We start from the raw sequence: 21,678 nt of genomic DNA on the forward strand, positions 1-21,678 counted from the left end.
AGAAACGGTAAATCCGTCAACCGGTTATCACTCTGTGCGAAAACCTTACAAACCCTCCCCCTGCCCCCTCTACTAAAAACAAAACAACCAAAAATCCACAAATACTGACGGAATTTCATCCGAGGACTCTGTAGCGTCCTTCGAGTGCCCGGAGGATCCGTTGATTTTTGGTAGTCTCGTTTTCGATGAAGGGGGGAGAGAGAAGTCACCCCCCCCCCCGTCGAACTCGCGATCTCTTCCCGCAGAAACGACAATAAAATCGCGATACGCGCGTTACACGCATACAACGAGCGCAATTATCGCTGTTTTTCAGGGAAGGCAGCTCGGAACGTGCCTCGACGAAACGAGAATTATTGGGAAGAAGGTGGAGGGTTGGGTAGGGAACGGGAGACGTGAAAATAAAAGAAGACGTTGCCACGTAGGCGGAAGAAGGAGAGCAAGAACGAGCGAGCGAGAGAGAGAGAGAGAGAGAGAGAGAGAGAGAGAGAGAGAGAGAGAGGGGGCATTTCAATGAAGACTCAAAGGACGCTTCGCACGAGAGGATCTGATCTTGAGATCTACGTCGAATCAATGACCGGCTGAGAGCCTTGTCTCAGGAAGAGAGGGTCTGAGGGAAGAGAAGAAGAGGGTTACCGAAGCGACGAGTTGCGCAAAAACCGACCGAATGAATCTTCGGCCCGCTCGAGAGCGTCTCTCCGCTTTCCCCCCACCCCCCACCCACCTTTCGCGAGACACGCTGAGGAGGAAATAAGGAAAGCAGAAGGGACGAGTACCTGAACCCCTCCCCGCGCCACCCTATAAATAATTGTTGGATGGAACGTTTAACGTCACGGTCTCGACGAACGCGACAATTCTATATTCGACTCCTCACGAATATAGAAGTTACTCGGGTCTTCTTCGACCCGTCCTCGAAGGTCGAATTATTCTTCTATAATTGTAAGTACTGTGACGTCAACGAGCGTATAGAAACTTTTAGATTCGTCGTGTTTCTTCGGACACCTGACCGAGAAACTAACGAGAAAATAGGTATATTTATATTTATATATATATATATTTATGAATTATAGTACGATTTTTGGTTAGAATATTTCTTGTTTTCGTTCCACGTTCGAACGACAAAGCGTACAAGCGCGCGACAGGGAGGGACGTGAAATGTAACGATAAACGGAAGAAAGAAAGCATCGTGTCGTTGAAATCGTTTTTTTTTTTTAACGATTCGCTACGACGGCTCGTTTAAACGACGCGTACGCGCGCCGATGGCCGGGAAATAAACGCAAGAACGACGCGTCATTAGACGGGACGCGGTATTAAAATATTACGAGGAACAGCGACCGCTCCTTGCGCTACCGGTCGGGCGACATTATATGCTGACTAGATGTGTCCGAGGATAGGATTACTCAGCGACACCGGAGACTCGTGAAAACCGAGCATAAGGCCTTTAAATCCGGTATCAAGAAGAACCGTGACGATTGCGTGTCTCCGAGCTCGCTGAATTGCGCCGTACTACGCCGGGAGTAAACAGTTTCCTCGAGGTCACGATTCTCAATCGTGTCCGGAGACGTTCGTTCGGCGACTTTACTCCTCGATGGAACGTCCAACGACGATGCACCGTGAGACATTTTGGAAATTATTCGACGAAGACGTATTGGTGTATGGTCGATTCGAACGCGAGGAATTTTCGATCGAAGTGTGATTCCATTTTGGAGTGCAGAGTTTCGGGTCAAAGAAGTATTCTATGTTGGAGTAGAAAGTTTAGGATCAAAGAGGGATGCCATTTTGGAGTGCAGAGTTTTCGATCAAAGTGATCTCCATTTTGGAGTGCAGAGTTTTGGGTCAAAGAAGTATTCTATGTTGGAGTAGAAAGTTTAGGATCAAAGAAGGATTCCATTTTGAAGTGCAGAGTTTTGGATCAAAGAAGAATTCTATATTGGAGTACAAAGTTTAAGATTAAAGAGGGATTCCATTTTGGAGTACAAAGTTTAGGATCAAAGAGGGATTCCATTTTGGAGTGCAGAGTTTTGAATCAAAGAAATATTCTATGTTGGAGCACAAAGTTTAGGATCAAAGAGGGATTCCATTTTGAAGTGCAGAGTTTTGGATCAAAGAAGAATTCTATATTGGAGTACAAAGTTTAAGATTAAAGAGGGATTCCATTTTGGAGTACAAAGTTTAGGATCAAAGAGGGATTCCATTTTGGAGTGCAGAGTTTTGAATCGAAGAGGAATACCATTTTGGAGTGCACAGTTTTGAATCGAAGGACATTAGAGTGCATTGTGTAAGGAATATTCGTGCTAATTAAATATTGCGTGAAATATTCACGGAGGAAGACTTTGGGATTTGTAATTGACAATTGAATCGGTATAAAATTATCGATAGCCAAGTGTATAAGCAAGAGGATGAAGAAAGAATATTGGAGCAGAGATACTTACAACAAAAGAGGCACTTAGAAACTAGCGTAAAGAAATTCGTTCGCGAGTGGTTCCACGTAGGAAGAATCTGAAATTTTTAATTGACAATCGTGTAGAAATTTATTAGCGAGCGATGAAGAGGAAGAAAGAATATGTACCAGAATCACTACAAGGGGGATATCGTAATAACGGTGCAGTGTCTGAAATTACTCATAGTTTTTAAATTACGTAATTCATAGTGAAGGAACACGGTGCATATACAACCTGAAGCTATAGTTAACGCGAATGACTAAATATCGTCTATTTAGAAATTGTAAAAAAGTGAACCGATCCTGTTGGAATAACGACCGGAATACTTAGGATAAACGTGCACTAGACTGCCAGCAAACGAGTGTAGAGTGTAGCACTCGGTCGTAAGACGTCTACTCTATTTATAGAAGCTACCTACGAAGAACTATTACTCTCGATTACTATTATCGACGATCTAACGAAGTAAACGCAACGACCAAGTCCTAAAGCTAACTCGATAGCAACGTTCCCAATAAACGCGGCTTGGCATCCATCGATCTTCCCCAATAACAGAGAATGCTCATCAGAATGATTAATCACGTTTGCTCCAAAGGAAGTGCTTCGCTATCGAGGATCTACGTATCTCGACCAACGGAGATCTCCTTGAACGAACTATCGAATGGCAAGATCGTTTATACTCCAGTTGTTCGAAAGTATTCCAGTTGGTGAACACTCCATGGAGAATAGTTGTACCGCCTCTGGACCGATGGCGTGCAGAAAAAAAGAAGCTAGATACAGCGATCCCATTAACAGAATCCACGAACTGGAAAATAGCTCGAGTCGCAACCCTGACTTTTTCTCGGATTCGTTGTACTCGCTGGAAAGACGGTTGCATCGAGGGAGCATCGACTGAAATGCAGCGCTCTGCACTAATACGATCTTATCGTAATTCCGAGGTAAGTTGATTATTCGAGCGTATAAACGAATGGATCGAAACGTAACATCGAGAAGGAAACGTAAGAAAATCATTGCAATACTTCGGAACGTGGGTTTACGATGGACGATGAATACCTTTTTTTTTTAGCAAGGGCTACCAGGAATCGGAGGATTCGAATACTCTCGAGAAAGGACTTCACGGTGGTTGACTTTTAAACGGAAGTATCGAAGGTTGTCATTATTTAGAGCCCGTTCCAAGAGTCACCCAAGCATCGTCGAATCACGATAACCAACATGGACTCGTTTTAAACTCAGATACGCAAGAACTGGGCTACCCAGAACGCAATTCTGGGTCGTCGACCACGGTAGACGTCCTCGACATAGGCTCCCGTGGTGTTGAATTTCGTTAGAAAAGTACAAAAAAGAATAATTCCGATATTTCGAAGCTGGACCCAATCGCATCGTCGGACCACATTTAACCAACGTCGATTCATCGTAGATGCAGGTGCGCAAAAACCATGGTCATCCTGGATACTCGGGATGCAATTCTGGATCGTTAGCTACGGCAAACATTCTCGACCCAGGCTTCCGTAGTATTCGATCTCGGTACGAAGGCATCAGAAACGATCCCGATATTCCAAAGCTCGATCCGAAGCGATCCTTGTCCACCGCTCAACGTCTACTCGACGTAGACCCCGAGTCTCCAAAGACTGGACTACCCGATTCTACGCTCCGATCTATCGGGTCGTTCGGAAAGTCGTTTCGTTTCTTTTCGGTGAAGATGAACACGAGTTTTTTCCGTAAATTCATTCTCCATTTTGAAAAACAATACGACTTTCTAAACGACCCGATGTAAAATCCTCGCGAAAAGAAACATTGCTTGGACATCGTACGCGCAAAAGTCCCCGGAAACGATCCCGGTACTCCGCAAACCACCCTCGATAGATCGAGCATCGAATGCACCGTCGAAACACGACGAACGTAGTCGCAGAACCGCGAGAGCATCGGAGAACCCGCGACGCAATTCCAGGGCGATTAGCTGCAAGCATTCCCGTCCGAGGATTTCGTGGCGCTCGAAGCGTATTCCAAACGTGCGTGACCTCGCTTACGTATCCGCGGACCCCACTTAACCAATCGCTCGATAGCTCGTTCCCTCTCGTTCCCTCTCGTTCCCTCTCGTTGGTTCTTGGCCTGTCCCCCCCGCTCCGCGGCGCCCCTCTCCGGGAGAGGGCGACGAACACGCGTCCTTCTTTCTCCGGTCGTGAACGCTCGTCGCTTTCCGCCACGTCCCTCGTCTCCGCTCGCCCCCCCACCACCTCCCTGAGTCTCTCTCGGTCGCTCAGTCGGCCGTTGGCTCGCTCGCTCGCACGTTCGTCGTCTTTCCGACTCGTCCTCCGTGCATTCCGTGGCGAGAAACATCAGGACCGTAAGAGCCGTCTATTTAGTAAGCTGTAAATCAACGCGGAGAGTCGTCTCTTTGACTAACGGCCGCGCCGTGCTCTACCCCCCTCTCTCTATCTCTCTCTCTATCGTTTTCTTTCTCTCTCTCTCTCTCTCTAGCGCGCTCTCTATTTTCTCTCTTTCTGCCCCCTGTCCCGCGAACGTTCGTCCCCCTCTCTCCCTCGACGTTCCGAGTCGGCTGTTCGCGAACAGCCCGGAAGAATCAGGCCGATTCGACGCGTCGATACCCGACCGCCACACGGGATCCATGTAAACGCGGCGCTCTCCGCCGAACCTCTTCTGAACGCCGTGATCGGTGCCATCGATACTTTTCAAGCGTCGTGAACACCGCTCGCGGTATTAACCCCTTGGTAACGAGGACGAACGAACGAGACGCCGAACCCGGCGACGTTCCCGTGTATTCGAACGATCGAATTCTTATTAGAAATTTACGATCGAAGAATTTCTATTTCAGGGTTTGTTTACGACACCGTCTAGAGAAGCTTAAGGCCCGTTTATATTGTACGATCTCGCCCGGAACGCTGCAATCGCGGTATTTATGTACCATTGGCTTGTCAGCGAGAATATTCGTTTCGTACATCGGTCGAATATTTTTGTACATTCGTTCTACGGAATATTTATTCCGTTAGTATTATTTAACGAAGGGACGAGGAATGCGCGTAATGGTCGAAGAAAATTACGACAGAGTTACGACAACGATAAAGATTATTGTTCACACTTTTAGGTATTACGAAAGCTGGGTTTCGCTCGAAATCGAGGACAATTTATTTATTTGTCGTTCTATTTTGCACGCACATATGTATGTAATTTTATCGATTCGGTGCCGGCCGAATAATTATTCGGTGTATCGCAAAGCATCTGTCCGAATATATTTGTCCGTTGTATTGTTCGTTTGATTTTCATTGTTTTTGGCTTCCATCGCGTTATTTACAGTATAGAATATTTTTGGTAGACACTTGTCGAGATGTCCTTTTTTAGATCGGTACCTAGAATAATGAAGATCTTCGAGTACGCGATTAACTATTCGTATGGTTTCGTATCAGGTTGATTGTTATAGTTCTTGTGAATTACGTTCGTTTGAAAAGTATACTAATCTCGCGAACGGTCGAAAGGACTCCATCGACTCCGTTATCCGAAAGCTGTGTTAGGCGAACTTCGAAACGCTGTCCACCGACGCCAGCTTTGGCAACGATGCCAAAACAGGAACAGGCACATGGTTGACGCATCATCATCGAACTGCGTCATCTTCTTGGGCTGCCAAACCGAACCAAGCGACGAATTCAACGTACAAAGCTCGCTGATCGTCGCCAGATTTCTTCACAGTTGGTAAATCGGTGATTCGAGAACCACCTCAAACCGCGGATCTCTGGCCAATGATCAGCATTGTCCCTCGCCAAATGAGAAAATAGAACGATCAGTGCCGAGTAAGTGTAATTTTGTACGTTCCGTTCAACATCGATGCGACGAAACGACTTCAATTGCGAAAACGTTGCGATTAATTCGATCGGGTGGCTCGGTAGAAAATAGGGGAGGAATTATTGGGTTGTTCGGAAAGTCGTTTTGTTTTTTTTATTTTTGGTGAAACTGAAACACGATTTTTTTAGAGTCTGTAGACATTTTATTAGATTATATATTCTCCATTTTGGAAAACGAGACGACTTTCCGAACAACCTAACATTTGGTTGAAAATGAAATGGAATAATGCCGAGAGTTCGAGAGATGCACACTTTTGGATTGGTTAGAATTATTATATCGAGTAGTATTAAAAAATAGTATTACGGGTAAAAAATGAAATTTTATTTCAAAACATTGTCGTTGAGATACATTGCCAAGATACAATATGACTCTTGTAAGTTAATAATTTCTTTCCTTTCGTATTTCTGACCACCCCGATGGAATCGTGCCGGTGCAACGAGATTTGTGCAACTCCCTTCTATAGAGTTGCACGTACACAGAGTGGTCCGTAGTGCACGATGCACTTTTCTTAAAACCGATACGAGTCGGGAAATCTACCTACCCTCGTTTATCTACCCTGTATATATCATCGTCGAAAAATTCATATATCCAGAGGAATCGTATACGAATATATCTGCAAAGTTTCGCGTTCACGTGTTCGCTAGTTTCCTCGGAAAAAATTCCCAAAAACCTGCAATTTTTGGAGTTCCGAAGCACAATGCTTCCTCATAGTTCGCAAACGCTCCTTGACCTTTGTACCACGAATCACGGTTCACGGTATATCTATGACCGTGGAAAAATTCATGCATCCAGAGGAATCGTACACGAATATATCTGCAAAGTTTCGTGCTTGCGCCTTTGCTAGTTTCCTCGGAAAAAATTCCCAAACACCAGTAATTTTTGGCGTTCCGAAGCACAATGCTTACTCAAAGTACACAAACGCTCCTTGACCTTTGTGCCACGAATTACAGTTCACGATATATGTATGACCATGAAAAAATTCATGCTTCCAGAGGAATCGTACACGAATATATCTGCAAAGTTTCGCGTTCACGTCTTTGCTAGTTTCCTCGGAAAAAATTCCCAAAGACCCGCAATGTTTGGCGTTCCAAAACACAATGCTTCCTCAAAGTACTCAAACGCTCCTTGACCTTTGTACCACGAATCATGGTCCACGGTATACCTATGACCGTGGAAAAATTCATGCATCCAGAGGAATCTTACACGAATATATCTACAAAGTTTCGCGTTCGCATCTTTGTTAGTTTCCTCGTAAAAAATTCCCAAAGATCCCGGAATTTTGGTCGTTCCAGTGCACCCTGTTCGTCGCGCGAGCGCGTTATCCAAGCTGCCCGGAGCTCGAAATTGAGCGCGCGAGCGGGATCCCGTAATTAGTATACGCGCGGAAAGTCAAACCCGTGCGACGAGGCACGTGCCAACCTCCCTCCTCTCTCTTTCGATCCCTCCCTCTTCGTCGCACGATTCCACCGTTCGGTCCCCCTCTCCTCCCCACTCCTCTCTCGATCCGTCTATCCCCAAGATTCGAGTGTAATACACTCGAGCAAGGCCGCAGAGCGGCGTGCCACGCCGCAGATACGATCGATCGCCTCTGGACCCACGAACACGGCCAATTTTGGCTAAGGTGCCCTCGCTCTGTGCACGTAGATCGTAATGGTTTCCTGGAAAACTGCGTCTACGATCCCGTCGGCCAGGGCGCGTGATTATTGGCTACGAATAAACCGGTGAACAACGGTCCACGCGGACGAAGGATTATGCCCGGTGACGTAACCCAACCGATTGCAACACTCGCGCTCCGAGAGTCGCCTGGGTGAATCCTTCACTCTCGAGGAGTCGGGAGATCGTTTCGAACACTTCCTGGGGAAATTTTTATACTCGATCGACACCGGTTTCTAGACGCAGGATAAAACGGTATACGTCTTGGTAACATACTTCGAGGGATTGATTTAGAAATTTAATAGTTTAAAAACACCCCTGTAGGGAAAAAAGAAAATTTCTATCCTCGATGCAAGTTGCAATAATTAATGTGTTTTATATATGACGCAATTCTCTTGCTCTCCTCGATTGTAGAACTTCTTTGTTTTAGGAATATTGAATAATTGGTTTGACGGAAGAAAAATTGATGGAAAGTATTTTTGTTATTTATTATCTTTAGCGAACAAAATTCGCGGTGTACGTAGAAAGTAGACATCCGCGTCGACCGACAATGACCGATGATGGCCGACGACAAATGGTTATTAAAGTTTAGAAAAATTTCGATAAATTCTACTATTACAATTATTATTGCAATTGCGTGATCATTGTAGATAAATCACTCTTGCATTATCATTGGCTGGAAAAGAAGCTCATTAATGTATAAACTAAGATTGACATTCTCGAACGCAACGGGAGGTGTTGGTTAACGAAGTTCAAAGATCCTTTCGACATTTAAGATGCGAACTTCACGGTTTGTCGCACTTGTCGCGGCAACTACGAAAGACAGTGGAGGGGAGACTACTTAAAACGAAACACGAACGACGATCTATAACGAGACAATACCGTACAGAGGGATATTTTCGTCGGTCGCGGTGTGTTCGGCGCGATGGAGCTCGAGCAAGCGGAAAAGGAGACGACGACTTTCGAATGCCGCGCAGAAACGAGCCGAGGGCCGAAGGTCGAGCTCACCACCTGTTGCACAATCGACCAAAAGTCACGCATGAAAGGAGATTAAGGGAGGTTTCCTTTTCCGCGTGCGGATTCGCGGTACGGGTAATTGTTTCGTCCGCAATGAACCGGCGAGCTCGTCGGCCCGTGACTATCGCGCGATTGTCCCGCGTATGTTAATGGTACTCGGTGTCGCAACGACTGTTAATTGGTCGCCGGTGTACTTACGTTCTTTCTCTCTCTTCTGGGCGACCGATCGCTGATTTTCGTGGAAATTACACCGACGAACATCGGTCTGTACAATTTTTAATATCCAGAGAAAATAGAAGAGAAAATAATAAAAGAGAAAAATAGAAGAGAAAATAATAAATGAGAAAATAATAAAAGAGAAAAATAGAAGAGAAAGAGAGTGTATTTTTATATTTATAAACTTTGTTGGATTTATCTCAATCGGTGCGAAATCGATCGATCGTAGACAATTATTTAAGGACGATCTTTGACCAATTTTCCTGTTTTCCATATCGAGGATATTGGTCTGTGTAATTTTTAATAACCAAAAAGAGAGAAGTAGAAGAGAGAGAGAGAGGGTATTTTGATATTTATAAACGTTGTTGGATTTATCTTAATCGGTAGATTATTATTTAGACATTTAAGGACGATCTTTGACCAATTGTCTTGTTTTTCATAACGAGAACATCGGTCTGTGCAATTTTTAATAACCAAAAAGAGAAAAATAGAAAAGAAAGAAAGAGAATGTATTTTGATATTTATAAACGTTGTTAAATTTATCTCAATCGGTACGAAATCGATCGATCGTAGACAATTATTTAAGAACGATATTTGACCAATTTTCCTGCTTTCCACAGCGAGAACATCGATCTCTACAATTTTTAATAACCGAAAAGAGAAAAATAGAAAAGAAAGAAAGAGAGTGTATTTTGATATTAATAAACGTTGTTGGATTGATCTCAATCGGTACGAAATCGATCGAAGATTTCGATCGATGGTAGACAATTATTCACGAACGATCTTTCATCAATTTTTCATCAATATTCCTGTTTTTCACAGCGACGACGTGGAGATCGATCCGTGGAATTAGATGGCAACGTCTTCCTCAATTTCCACCCTTGCTGTCTGATAATCGTTACCACGTTCCATCTAAAGGCTGACGCTGCAGTTGCGTGCCTATCGGAAATAAGGCTGCTTTCAAGGACTCTCGAGACCAACTTCCACGAAGAGTAATTAGTGGACGCGGTTTGAAGAAAGAAGCAAATTTATCGTGTGTCAATTTGCTAAACTCGCGTTTTAACGAAACGAAAACGGCAATTGGAGCAGCCCCGATACCTCGCTGCTCGATATTCGCGGCAACGATAAATAAACGGACGATGGCTGGCCGGTTCGGTACTCGACGTCGTAAAAAATGAATTTTCGATCGACGGTCTATTTTCGAAAGAACAAACCGGACAATTTCGAACAAGTGTTTCTCTTTTCTTCGCGCGAATGTTCCGATTCGAGTTTCACTACTTCTGGCACTGTTACTACATACCACTACTTCTATCACTTGGACAACACTGTTACACATTATTATCACACATTATAACTATCGAGAAAATTTATAATAGTAGTAATAATTGATATCAATATTACAAAATTACAATTACTTAATCATTGTACACGGTTCTTGTATATGACACAACTATTTCGAATAAAGGACGAAGTTACGTAAAGTTAAACAACACTATTTCTACTTATTTAATCCTCAAATGATTTTTCCTTTACCTCCGGAACGATTCGAAACTCCAATTAGCGAAATTTCGTAGAAACTCGCAAATTTCACGAATCCTGTTAAAAATGAAATTTTTAAACTTCGCCGCAAACTTTTGTCGAATTTTAAACTTTGGTATTAGAAAAACACGAAGTGCGAGGAGGTATTCTTACTCCGTGGATTCTTGGAAATTACGTTGGTCGTTTACTTAACCATCGAATTATTATATAAACACAGAGTATGATCTAAGGAAAGAAAAGTATGATCTAAGGAAAGAAAAAGAAGGGTTCGATCGATGAACACTCGATATACTTTGATCTCGTGTTCTTTTATCAACGTAAATATACATTTCGTGTTCGTTAACAATAAACAAGTACAATTACTTGTGCAATATTATATACTAGGGGTTCGTAAGTTTAGAACATGCTACGAAGAGAGATAAAGGGCTAAATGGGTCCTTGACGCGAACCATAAGTTCTCATGGAATGGTTGCTGATGTTCGACGACCATAGTGACACAGTTATCGGATATCGGATGATATTCCTCGATTTCGATGTTCCTATCGAACGTTGTTCCCAGAATCGCAACTCCATTGGTCCCTTTACGAAACTGGTGCTTCGATTCCCGCGACGTCCCTCGTAAACGTCTATTCCGCGCCTCGTTATATGTTCCAACTGAAACAAACCATCGCGCTACATTTAACGTAAAAGCATATACGAAAATTCGGACACCTTTCGTCGAATTAGATATTAGAAAGTATTCCGTGCAAATGTAAAACAATATCAAAAATATTGGATCACCGAAAATGATGATATTAAAAAAATTACAGTTCAACTAATAAATTATGATAACGAGACTATAACAGAGATTCGTTATTATTGTATACTCGTCGAGTGATTCGGGAATAGAATTGATTGAATAATTCGCGAGATACGAAGATTGAACATTTTTTCCCCCGAGAAAACTTCATCGAGTTATCGATCGTCGTATGCTTATCGATACAAAACGATTTAACGCAACTATTTGCGAGCGCACCGGACGTCTCGATTCGTCGAATCGATGAATACGCGTATGGTTATTGATAACGAGGTCCAAAGGTAACGCGACCACCACTAATGACTCTGTTATCGCACCGAGAAGCTTATTTGCCGATCGAAAGAAGGCGATCGTGGCTCGCGCGTCCTTGATCGCCGATAAGTCCGTAATACGAGTCTCTGGTTAATTTCCAACTGGAATTAACAACGACTATGCTGGGTTCGTTGCAATTCGAAGGAATCGATATGAAAAAAATTAGATATAGGAGGAGACCGTGGGATATAATTTACCTTCGTTACGAAGATAACACGGAAACTCGATTAAATTGGTATTTATAATTCCTTGATTATCGTAAACCTGACAACCGGTAACACGTTGGAAATGCACACGTCGGAGATGTTTCTTAAGTCGCGTTTCTCGCGCGGAGATAAGTACGCGAAAATCGAAAAATCGTTAACGCTCGAGGGAAAATCCGCTTAAAAGTTCATCGACGATCTCGACGGTGAACAAAATGCATCCTTTGCGATGTCAATCGCGAATTTTACCGTCACTACGGATGGATTTGTCGACTGGATGTACTTCGAAGGTAATGAAATAGCGTACAAAAGGTATAATTAATTCGAAGAGTCTATTCTTTGGTGGAAGGATAAAGAAATTAATTGTACCAAGGTATGAGTAATTTCCAGCGCACAAATGTGCAATGAAAATTCTACGAAGTAGAAAGATCGATTTGTTCTCTAGTGTAGAGAAGAAATAGTGAATTACACCGAGAGAGTGTGATTAATTTCAAGCGAATAAATATTCAATGGAAATTCTACGAAATAAAAAGATCGATTCGTTCTCTAGTGTAAAAAGGAAATAGTGAATTATACCAAGAGAGTGTGATTAATTTCAAGCGCATAAATATTGAATGGAAATTCTACGATGTAAAAAGTTCGATTTGTTTTCTACTGTAAAAAGGAAATAGTGAATTATACCAAGAGAGTGTGATTAATTTCAAGCGCATAAATATTCAATGGAAATTCTACGATGTAAAAAGTTCTATTTATTCTCTAATATAAAAAAAGAAAAAATGAATTATATCCTCGGAACGATATAATCAACTTCAAGTGGATAAATGTTCAATGAAAATTTTACGAAATAAAAAGTTCGATTTGTTCTCCAATATAAAAAAAGAAAACATAAATTATACCCTCGGAACGATGTAATCAATTTCAAGTGGATAAATGTTCAATGAAAATTTTACAAAATTAAAGGTTCGATTTGTTCTCTAATATAAAAAAAAGAAAAAATGAATTATACCCTTAGAACGATGTAATCAATTTCAAGTGGATAAATGTTCAATGAAAATTTTACGAAATAAAAAATTCGATTTGTTCTCTAATATAAAAAAGAAAAAATGAATGATACCCTCAGAACGGTATAGTTAATTTCAAGCGGACAAACGTGCAACGAAGATTCTACAAAACAAAAGATTCCTTCGTTCTGTGGTGCAATAATGAAAGAATCGATTTTAATGAAGTAACGTCCAATCGATTTCGAGCGTGCGAGATTATTGCGCGAGTACACGATCGAAATTCCACGAATCGAACAGAAACGATTTCGGAAAAACGATTTTCTGCATCGTGAAAGTAAAACGAGTCGGAACCGAGCGGAGAAAAAATTCACGCGAAGAACCGAGTGTAAAGAAAACAACAGTTGCAGCCCCGGTAAAAAGGACATCTATCAGTTGCAACACGCCACGGGTTGCAGCTGCAACGACGCACTGCGGTGTATCCTCGGCGCAGGAGTGGTGTCTTGAAAGGATGTCATAAGTTACTGACAATTTTCTCCTACGGTCAACTCCATGGCGGCGGTGCGCCGCGTTATCCAGCCACAGTGGCTTGGAAGGATGCCATAACTTACAAACAATTTTCTGTTATCCTCTAACCGCTGCGCCTTATCGCGCCTTGGAACGAGAGAAGCGGATAGCAATAGGAACAGGTAGAAAGTGAAAGGAATGGACCGTGGAGAAAAAGGAACTCGGCTACGAATCGAGAGGAAATACAAGGAAGGAGCTTTCGACGTTTCGATCGCAAACGATAAGTATTATTCTTCTCGCGAAACCCCGTGTAAATGTGTAACAATTGCGAGCGGTTCGAGTTGGAACGAACGGAGCCTACTCGAACGAACGTACGCGTTTGAAAATACCGTGTCAAGTTTTGCGAATGATACACAAAAGGGAAACAAACGCACCCTCGATGTACAATATTTTCATAAATGTGTAAACGTTTTGGTAGACAAGTATTATCGTTAACTGTACTCAGTCTCGAAGACTGCGAGCTTCGCGATAACTGGAGACTTTTAACGCGTAATGATCCAAGTTCTGAACTCTTTAAAAGGAAAACTCACGGTTAGAGTATCACTGTTGCAAGCGTACTCGACGATTGCAAGCTTCGTTGTCACTGGACATCTTTCGACTTGTAAATTGTACAATTTTTCTTGTTAATAACGATATGGAAATTGAATACGAATGTTATTTTCTATTTTATATACATTCCATCTCATTGGAAACTGTGTCATTATTAAACCGAACTTTCCAAAGGAAACACGTTTAAGTATTACTAACTGTTGGGTTGTTCGAAAAGTCATTTTGTTTTTTTTTTTTGGTGAAAATGAAACACGATTTTTTCAGAGTGTATGAACCTTTTATTAAATTATATATTCTCCATTTTGGAAACGACTTTCCGAACAACCCAATCTCTAGTAGTTCAACATTTCTTCTCTGATGCACACTGTAATAACGATACAAACGTTCGATAGATGCATCAGTATCGTAAATCGTTTGCTTCGATCGCAAGCACACTTTTTTTAGAGTGTATAAACATTTTACTAAATTATATATTCTCCATTTTGGAAATGACTTTCCGAACAACCCAATATATACTCTACTACTTCTACATTCTTTCTCGAATCTACATTGTAATAACGAAACGTTCGATAAATGCGTCAATATCGTAAATTATTTGACAAGCACGCTTTTTTCAGAGTGTACAAACATTTTACTAAATCATATATTCTCCATTTTGAAAACAACTTTCCGAACAACCCAATATATACTCTACTACTTCTACATTCTTTCTCGAATCTACACTGTAATAACGAAACGTTCGATAGATGCATCAATATCATAAATTATTTGGCAAGCACGCTATCGCCAAACACATTGCAAAAATCCCTCCAAGTCGCTCTTTTCCCCGAATAGTGTACAAGTTTACCATTTGTAGAAGCTTCGCGTTGTACGTGCACCGAGAGAAATAAAAAAGATTCTTCCCGCGATCGTGTGGTACGATGAGAAAGTCGTAAACAACGAAGAGAAGAAACGATCGCGAACGAGCATCGATCGTTTACGATTCGCAAGGCAATTCGGGTGGGACACCATAGTTGCGCGAGGCTGTAACGCAACCACGCGCTCTTATCTGCGAGAAAATACAAGTCGATGGTGACACGAGTACGCAGATAAGGTGCGTGCCGTTCAAAATGGACGGGCGGCGGGTCATGCCCTCGCAAACGGATCTACGCGCGAGCTGTGCACAACGCGTATCGCGATATTGCATCGTGGTTCCTCTCTCGGCTCACGGTTTTAGGTCGCGCCACCTGCTTTCGTTTTATCGGCGCGGGTTTTACTTTCGCGGGCGCAGTTACGCTCGTCGAACCGATTTCGGGGTTTTACGCACGAACGAAGGACGCGAAAAGTGTGTCCCGGAGCGATCACGTCGACGACAGCTGAACGACCAACCAGAAGCGTACGAGTACTCGAATCGAGCGAATCGAGTGGAACTCGATTCGAGTTACCGAGCGGATTTCAGCGGCTCGAAAGAATCGAGTTGCTCGAAAGAATTGAGTAGCTTGTAAGCATCGAGCTCGGAAAGACCGAGGAGCTCGAAAGAATTGAGTAGCTTGTAAGCATCGAGCTCGGAAAGACCGAGGAGCTCGAAAGAATCAAGTAACTCGAAAATACTGAGTAACTACAAAGAATTGAGTAAGCTTGAATATATTGAGTAGCTCGAAGGAATCGAGTTGCTCGAAAGAATTGAGTAGCTTGAAAGCATCGAGCTCGACAAAATCGAGTAACTCAAATATACTGAGTAACTACAAAAAATTGAGTAGCTTGAATATATTGAGTAGCTCGAAAGAATCAAGTTGCTCGAAAGAATTGAGTAGCTTGAAAGTATCGAGCTCGGAAAGACCGAGGAGCTCGAAAGAATCGAGTAACTCGAAAATACTGAGTAACTACAAAGAATTGAGTAGCTTGAATATATCGAGTAGCTCGAATGAATCGAGTTACTCGAAAGAATTGAGCAGCTTGAAAGAATCGAGCTCGAAAAGACCGAGTAGTTCGACAGAATCAAGTAACTCGAAAATACTGAGTAACCACAAAGAATTGAGTAGTTTGAATATATCGAGTAGCTCGAAAGAATCGAGTAGCCTGAAAAGACCGAGATGTTCGAAAGAATCGGATAGCTCGAGAGTAATCGAGTAGGTCGAAAAAACTGAGTAACTCCAATAAATTGAGTAGCTCGACAAAATCGATTACCTCGAAATTACTGAGTAGCTCCAAAGAATTGAGTAGCTTGAATATATTGAGTTACTCTAAAGAGTCGAGTAACTCGAAAATACTGCGTAACTACAAAGAATTGAGTAGCTTGAAAATATCGAGTTGCTCGAAAGAATCGATCAGCTCGAAATTACCGAGTAGCTTCGAAGAATTGAATAGCTTCGAAAAGTATCGAGTACCTCGAAAATTCCGAATAGCTCGAAAGAATCGAGCAGTTCGAATCGAGTCGACAATAAACGCACGTCCTTAACACGAGCGAACCATGAATAAAAGGACGATAATAAATCCGTGTGCCTAGAATGCTGGTAATGCGACGATGCTAATGAGTCTAAGAGACATCTGTGAACGAAAGAGAGAAAGAGAGAAGGTGTTTACGATTCGAGCGCGAGGTGAGAGAGAAACGAGCGTAGAAAGCGAGAGACCAACGAAAAATGTAAATTGGAGAGAGAATGTATTCGTTCTTCGTGTACTTCTTCGTTATTTTCGATACATATATTAACTGGTCCAAAACCTATTCTTCGCGAGAATACGCTTCGAATATTGACAATAAAATCGAACCGAAAGTAACGCATTCGATTGGTCGAAATTCAAATTTTACTCACCGAGAACGAACGAGTCGTTCGTCATTTATTCCTCGTTGGAGAATCTTCGATCGAGGAAAAGAAATTTCCCCGTCTCTGTTCCACCGTGGAACAGCGCTCTCTTCTAAACGTAGTCTCTCACTTTCTCGTGAATGGACAAAACGAGACAAAAATCACGCTCTTTCGGTTTACTTTTAAACGGGGAATCGACACCGGTTCGTGTACACTCGTCGCGTTTTGGAGCAAGACGCGAGGCAAACGAGACGGGGCCACACTTCGTCGAGCAGCGTGAAACGACGGTGCTAAATTGGACCGCGAGCAGGACGAGTCTCTTTTCGGATAATTACGAATTCACCTGGTTAATGAATTGAGCGCTAAACAAGCGCCGGTTCGCGAATGGCGTAATTACGCGAGAAGAGCGACGGGGGAGAGGGTGGAAGAAAGAAAAAAAGAAAAGAAGAAAAGAAGAAAAAAGGAAAGAACGAAAGACGAATATAAGTGAAAAATGCAACGGAGCGATGGTATCTCGACCTAAAGGCTCGCTGGCCTTAAAAATTCTGTCGTTCCGCGCGTCGTAAATAGAATTTCAGATGCGATCGTGGCAGCTGCTACGCGAAAATTGATAATACGCATAAATAACCTGTCCGTCCTCGAACTGAATATTTATTCCCGATCGCTTTTATTCGCCGACACGCGGTTACCCCCGTACGGTCCCGTTTGAATCCAGAATTACATTAATTAACATATCTCGTGTCCTCGGGTATCTTCGATCCCGATGAGAACTCTTTGTCTCTTCGTGTAAACCGATATTTCGACGATGTTACGGCCGACGTTGGCCCGGGGATGCACGATCGGTGGTGAATATTAAACCACCGACCAGAGAAAAGATACACGGACCCTCTCGATGGATACTGGAGGAACGTTAACCCTCAACGGGTATCGTGACTCTTTATGTACGCGTGGAATTAATAAATGGCGCATAGACAACCAGAAATGGAACGAATTCTAGTATTTTTTATTCCCTCGACGATCGTCCGTGAATTAATGTTCTGAGCAAAGAAACAATCTTTCCAAGCGAAGACTTTGCAGTGACAGTTTAAAGGACAAAATATACAAGTTGAAACTTTTCTCGATAAGTATCCAAAATATGAGAAATTTGAATATTTTTTATTCCCTCGACGACCATTTGTGAATTAATATTCTGTGCAAAGAAACAATCTTTCCAAACGATGACTCTGCAGTGACAATTTAAAGGACAGAAAATATACAAGTTGAAATTTTTCTTGATAAGTATCCAGAATATGAGAAATTCTAATATTTTTTATTCCCTCAACGACCGTCCGTGAATTAATATTCCGTGCAAAGAAAGAATCTTTCCAAACGAAGACTCTGCAGTGACAATTTAAAGGACAGAAAACGTACAGGTTGTAACTTTTCTGAAAAAGTATCCAGAATATGAGAAATTCTAATATTTTTTATTCCCTCAACGACCGTCCGTCAATTAATATTCTGTACAAAGAAACAATCTTTCCAAACGAAGACTCTGCAGTGACAATTCAAGGGACAGAAAATATACAAGTTGAAATTTTTCTTGATAAGTATCCAAAATATGAGAAATTTTAATATTTTTTATTCCCTCGACGACCATTTGTGAATTAATATTCCGTGCAAAGAAACAATCTTTCCAAACGAAGACTCTGCAGTGACAATTTAAAGGACAGAAAACGTACAGGTTGTAACTTTTCTGAAAAAGTATCCAGAATATGAGAAATTCTAATATTTTTTATTCCCTCAACGACCGTCCGTCAATTAATATTCCGTGCAAAGAAACAATCTTTCCAAGCGAAGACTCTGCAGTGACAATTCAAGGGACAGAAAATATACAAGTTGAAACTTTTCTTGAAAAGTATCCAGAATATAGGAAATTCTACCGTCGTTACTTATTTCACCGGAAAACCTGTTTACGTGTAATTATATTCCGTGTACCGTTTATACAAAAATTGCGTAAACTCTGTTCCCTGTGCTACGAGAGTTTACATAATTTCCTGTATATTAACCCCCTTTTTTGTTCACCGATATCCCTGAAAACCTGTTCAAACGCAATTATAGCACAAACATGGTCGGTAGAAAAATTGTATAAATTTCCCGTTGCGGTATTCGTATAATTTGCTCGATATTGAACATCTTTTTGTTAGTTAATTTCCTCGAAAACCTATTTACGAGCGATTATATTTCGCGTACCCGTTAATCGAGGAACCGAACAAACTCATTTTCCTATGTTACGAGTACTCGGACGAGTGTCTTCTCGGTATTCGTCGATCTCTCGAGAAACTTATTCACGGACAATTATATTCCACGGTGTTCCTTAGTGTCCCGTGTTGCAAGTATCCGGACAATCCGATCCCTCGATATCGTCCAACCCCTGTTTCTATTCTTCCTTGGAACGCTCGTTAGTTCCTCGTGGATGTCCAGAGCTCGTCAGCTGCAACTCGTGCACGGTCCCGGTCGTCGAGACGTTCGTCGAATAAAAAGCGTGGAAAAGCGCGATTTCACGAGCTTCCACCCTCCGAAAGGGATCTTGTTGGCGCGCCGTAGGAGAGAGTTTCCCTCCTTTATTTTTCCGGGACGATCCAAGCCGCGCGGATTCGTGCGTCTTCGTGAGACGTCGACGGGTCCCGTCGCAGCTGCCGCAAAGGATATACAGGACCATCTGGTCGTTCCTCGGTCGCAACATCGGGCAAGCTTGCGGGTTCCCGAGGCCTTGCCAAGGAGGCCCCTTGGTGCGAGAGAGAACGAGGGGCGAGGTGGTGTAAGGGGCAGGGACCCGCTCGAGGGAGAGAACCGCCGTAGAAAGAGAGGAGACACGGTGCCCTCTCGAGTGGGCTGTTCTCCAAATAGCTCCACCTGCCCTCGCGATGCCAACGCTCTGCTCGTCCCGAACGACTACCGATCAAGCGCCGAGTTTTTCACCCGCGGTTCATCGAGTAATCATCGCGACGCGATCCTCGGGACCCGGGATGCCAACTACAGCGGGAGGATCTCGTGATGCCCACACCTGGCCCCGGAAGCGGTGATTCTACGAGAAGTTACCTCGAGAGCGAGGGCAAACATCGTTCAAGAGGAACTCGCCACTGTGAGATTCTCTGGGGTACGTGGAGACTATGGAGAACGAACTTGGAACAATTTCACAGGTTTTGGGAGTTTAAATAGCAGGAAGATTACTTTCTGATCGGAGAAGACACTTAACGAGGGAGAGAATGTTCGACGAAAGGATACTTGCAACTGTGAGATTTTTTAAGGCATGTGGAAACCATGGAGAACGAACTTAAAATAATTTGACAGGTTTTGGAAGTTTAAATAGAAGGAAGATTACTTTCTGATCGGGGAAGACACTTAACGAGGGAGAGAATGTTCGACGAAAGCATACTCGAGTCTGGGAGACTCTCTGGCCTACGTAGAGACCATGGAGAACGAACTGGGAACAATTTGACAGGTTTCGGGAGTTTAAGTGAGAGGAAGATTACTTTCTGATCAAGGAAGACATTTAACGAGGGACAGAATGTTCGACGAAAGGACACTTGCGACTGTGAGACTTTCTGGGACATGTAGAGACTATGGAGAACGAACTTGGAACAATTTGACAGGTTTTGGAAGTTTAAATAGGAGGAAGATTACTTTCTGATCGGAGGAGACACTTAACGAGGGAGAGAATGTTCGACGAAAGGATACTTGCGACTGCGAGACTTTCTGGGGCATGTGAAGATCATGGAGAACGAACTTGGAACAATTTCACAGGTTTTGGGAGTTTAAATAGCAGGAAGATTACTTTCTGATCGGAGAAGACACTTAACGAGGGAGAGAATGTTCGACGAAAGCATACTCGAGTCTGTGAGACTCTCTGGCCTACGTAGAGACCATGGAGAACGAACTGGGAACAATTTGACAGGTTTCGGGAGTTTAAGTGAGAGGAAGATTACTTTCTGATCAAGGAAGACATTTAACGAGGGACAGAATGTTCGACGAAAGGACACTTGCGACTGTGAGACTTTCTGGGACATGTAGAGACTATGGAGAACGAACTTGGAACAATTTGACAGATTTTGGAAGTTTAAATAGGAGGAAGATTACTTTCTGATCGGAGGAGACACTTAACGAGGGAGAGAATGTTCAACAAAAGGACTGTGAAACTTTCTGGGGCACGTGGAGACCATGGAGAACGAACTTGGAACAATTTGACAGGTTTTGGGAGTTTTAGCGAGAGGAAGATTACTTTCTGATCGGAGAAGACACTTAACGAGGGAGAGAATATTCAACAGAGGAGGTAATCGGAAATTTGCGACCGCGAGACTCTGGCAAGTGTAAATTATGGAAAACGAAATTGGGACAATTTGGTAGTAACTTGTGGGATATCGTTGTAAAATGTTTACCTTCTAACAGTGGAGAACGTTTAACGAGGGAACGGGGAACCAGTCGAACGCTAATAGCCTTAGCGAGATGCCCGGAATTTGAAGGAATAAAGTAAATATTGGCCAGGGGAGGAGCAAGGGTGAAGACGCGGATGGTGCAAGGAAAATAAAGGAAGTTTAAAGCACATGTTGGAGGACTGTGTCAAAAGGTAGCAGGGATAAGATTAGAAGATCTGCTAGATGGGCGAAGCAATAACACGGGAATGGACTGGTTGAGAAAAATGAGAGAAACGAAGATGCGGACCGAAGATAGAGAGAACAGGACGAGATGAGTAGTGCAACGTGGGACAGAAGGAGAAAACTG

The 21,678-nt window shown here is 42.8% G+C and overlaps 2 protein-coding genes across 15 annotated transcripts in view; one reads left to right on the plus strand and one right to left on the minus strand.

The window, feature by feature from the left end:
• LOC143143720 (uncharacterized) overlaps positions 1 to 10,657 on the plus strand; it is a 304,262-nt gene extending 293,605 nt beyond the window's left edge. For 5 of the 14 annotated variants that reach the window (XR_012991226.1, XR_012991229.1, XR_012991227.1 and 2 more), the window contains 2 exons: positions 314 to 936; positions 9,999 to 10,070. Coding sequence is in view for 6 of the 14 variants with exons in the window: in XM_076305319.1 (XP_076161434.1) it covers positions 4,311 to 4,797; positions 9,999 to 10,099 (588 nt within the window). In the remaining 8 variants the exon portion in view is untranslated. The other 9 variants (XM_076305330.1, XM_076305320.1, XM_076305322.1 and 6 more) reach the window with 6 other exon arrangements.
• A 551-nt stretch (positions 10,658 to 11,208) lies between these two features.
• LOC143154858 (uncharacterized) overlaps positions 11,209 to 21,678 on the minus strand; it is an 85,808-nt gene continuing 75,338 nt past the window's right edge. Inside the window, exon 5 of the mRNA XM_076326878.1 lies at positions 11,209 to 11,369. Within this exon, the coding sequence (XP_076182993.1) occupies positions 11,357 to 11,369 (13 nt within the window). The 3' untranslated portion in view covers positions 11,209 to 11,356. The remainder of the gene's footprint in view (positions 11,370 to 21,678) is intronic.

Source organism: Ptiloglossa arizonensis, chromosome 2 (assembly GCF_051014685.1).
Source record: "Ptiloglossa arizonensis isolate GNS036 chromosome 2, iyPtiAriz1_principal, whole genome shotgun sequence".
In the NCBI taxonomy this organism is placed as follows: domain Eukaryota; kingdom Metazoa; phylum Arthropoda; class Insecta; order Hymenoptera; family Colletidae; genus Ptiloglossa; species Ptiloglossa arizonensis.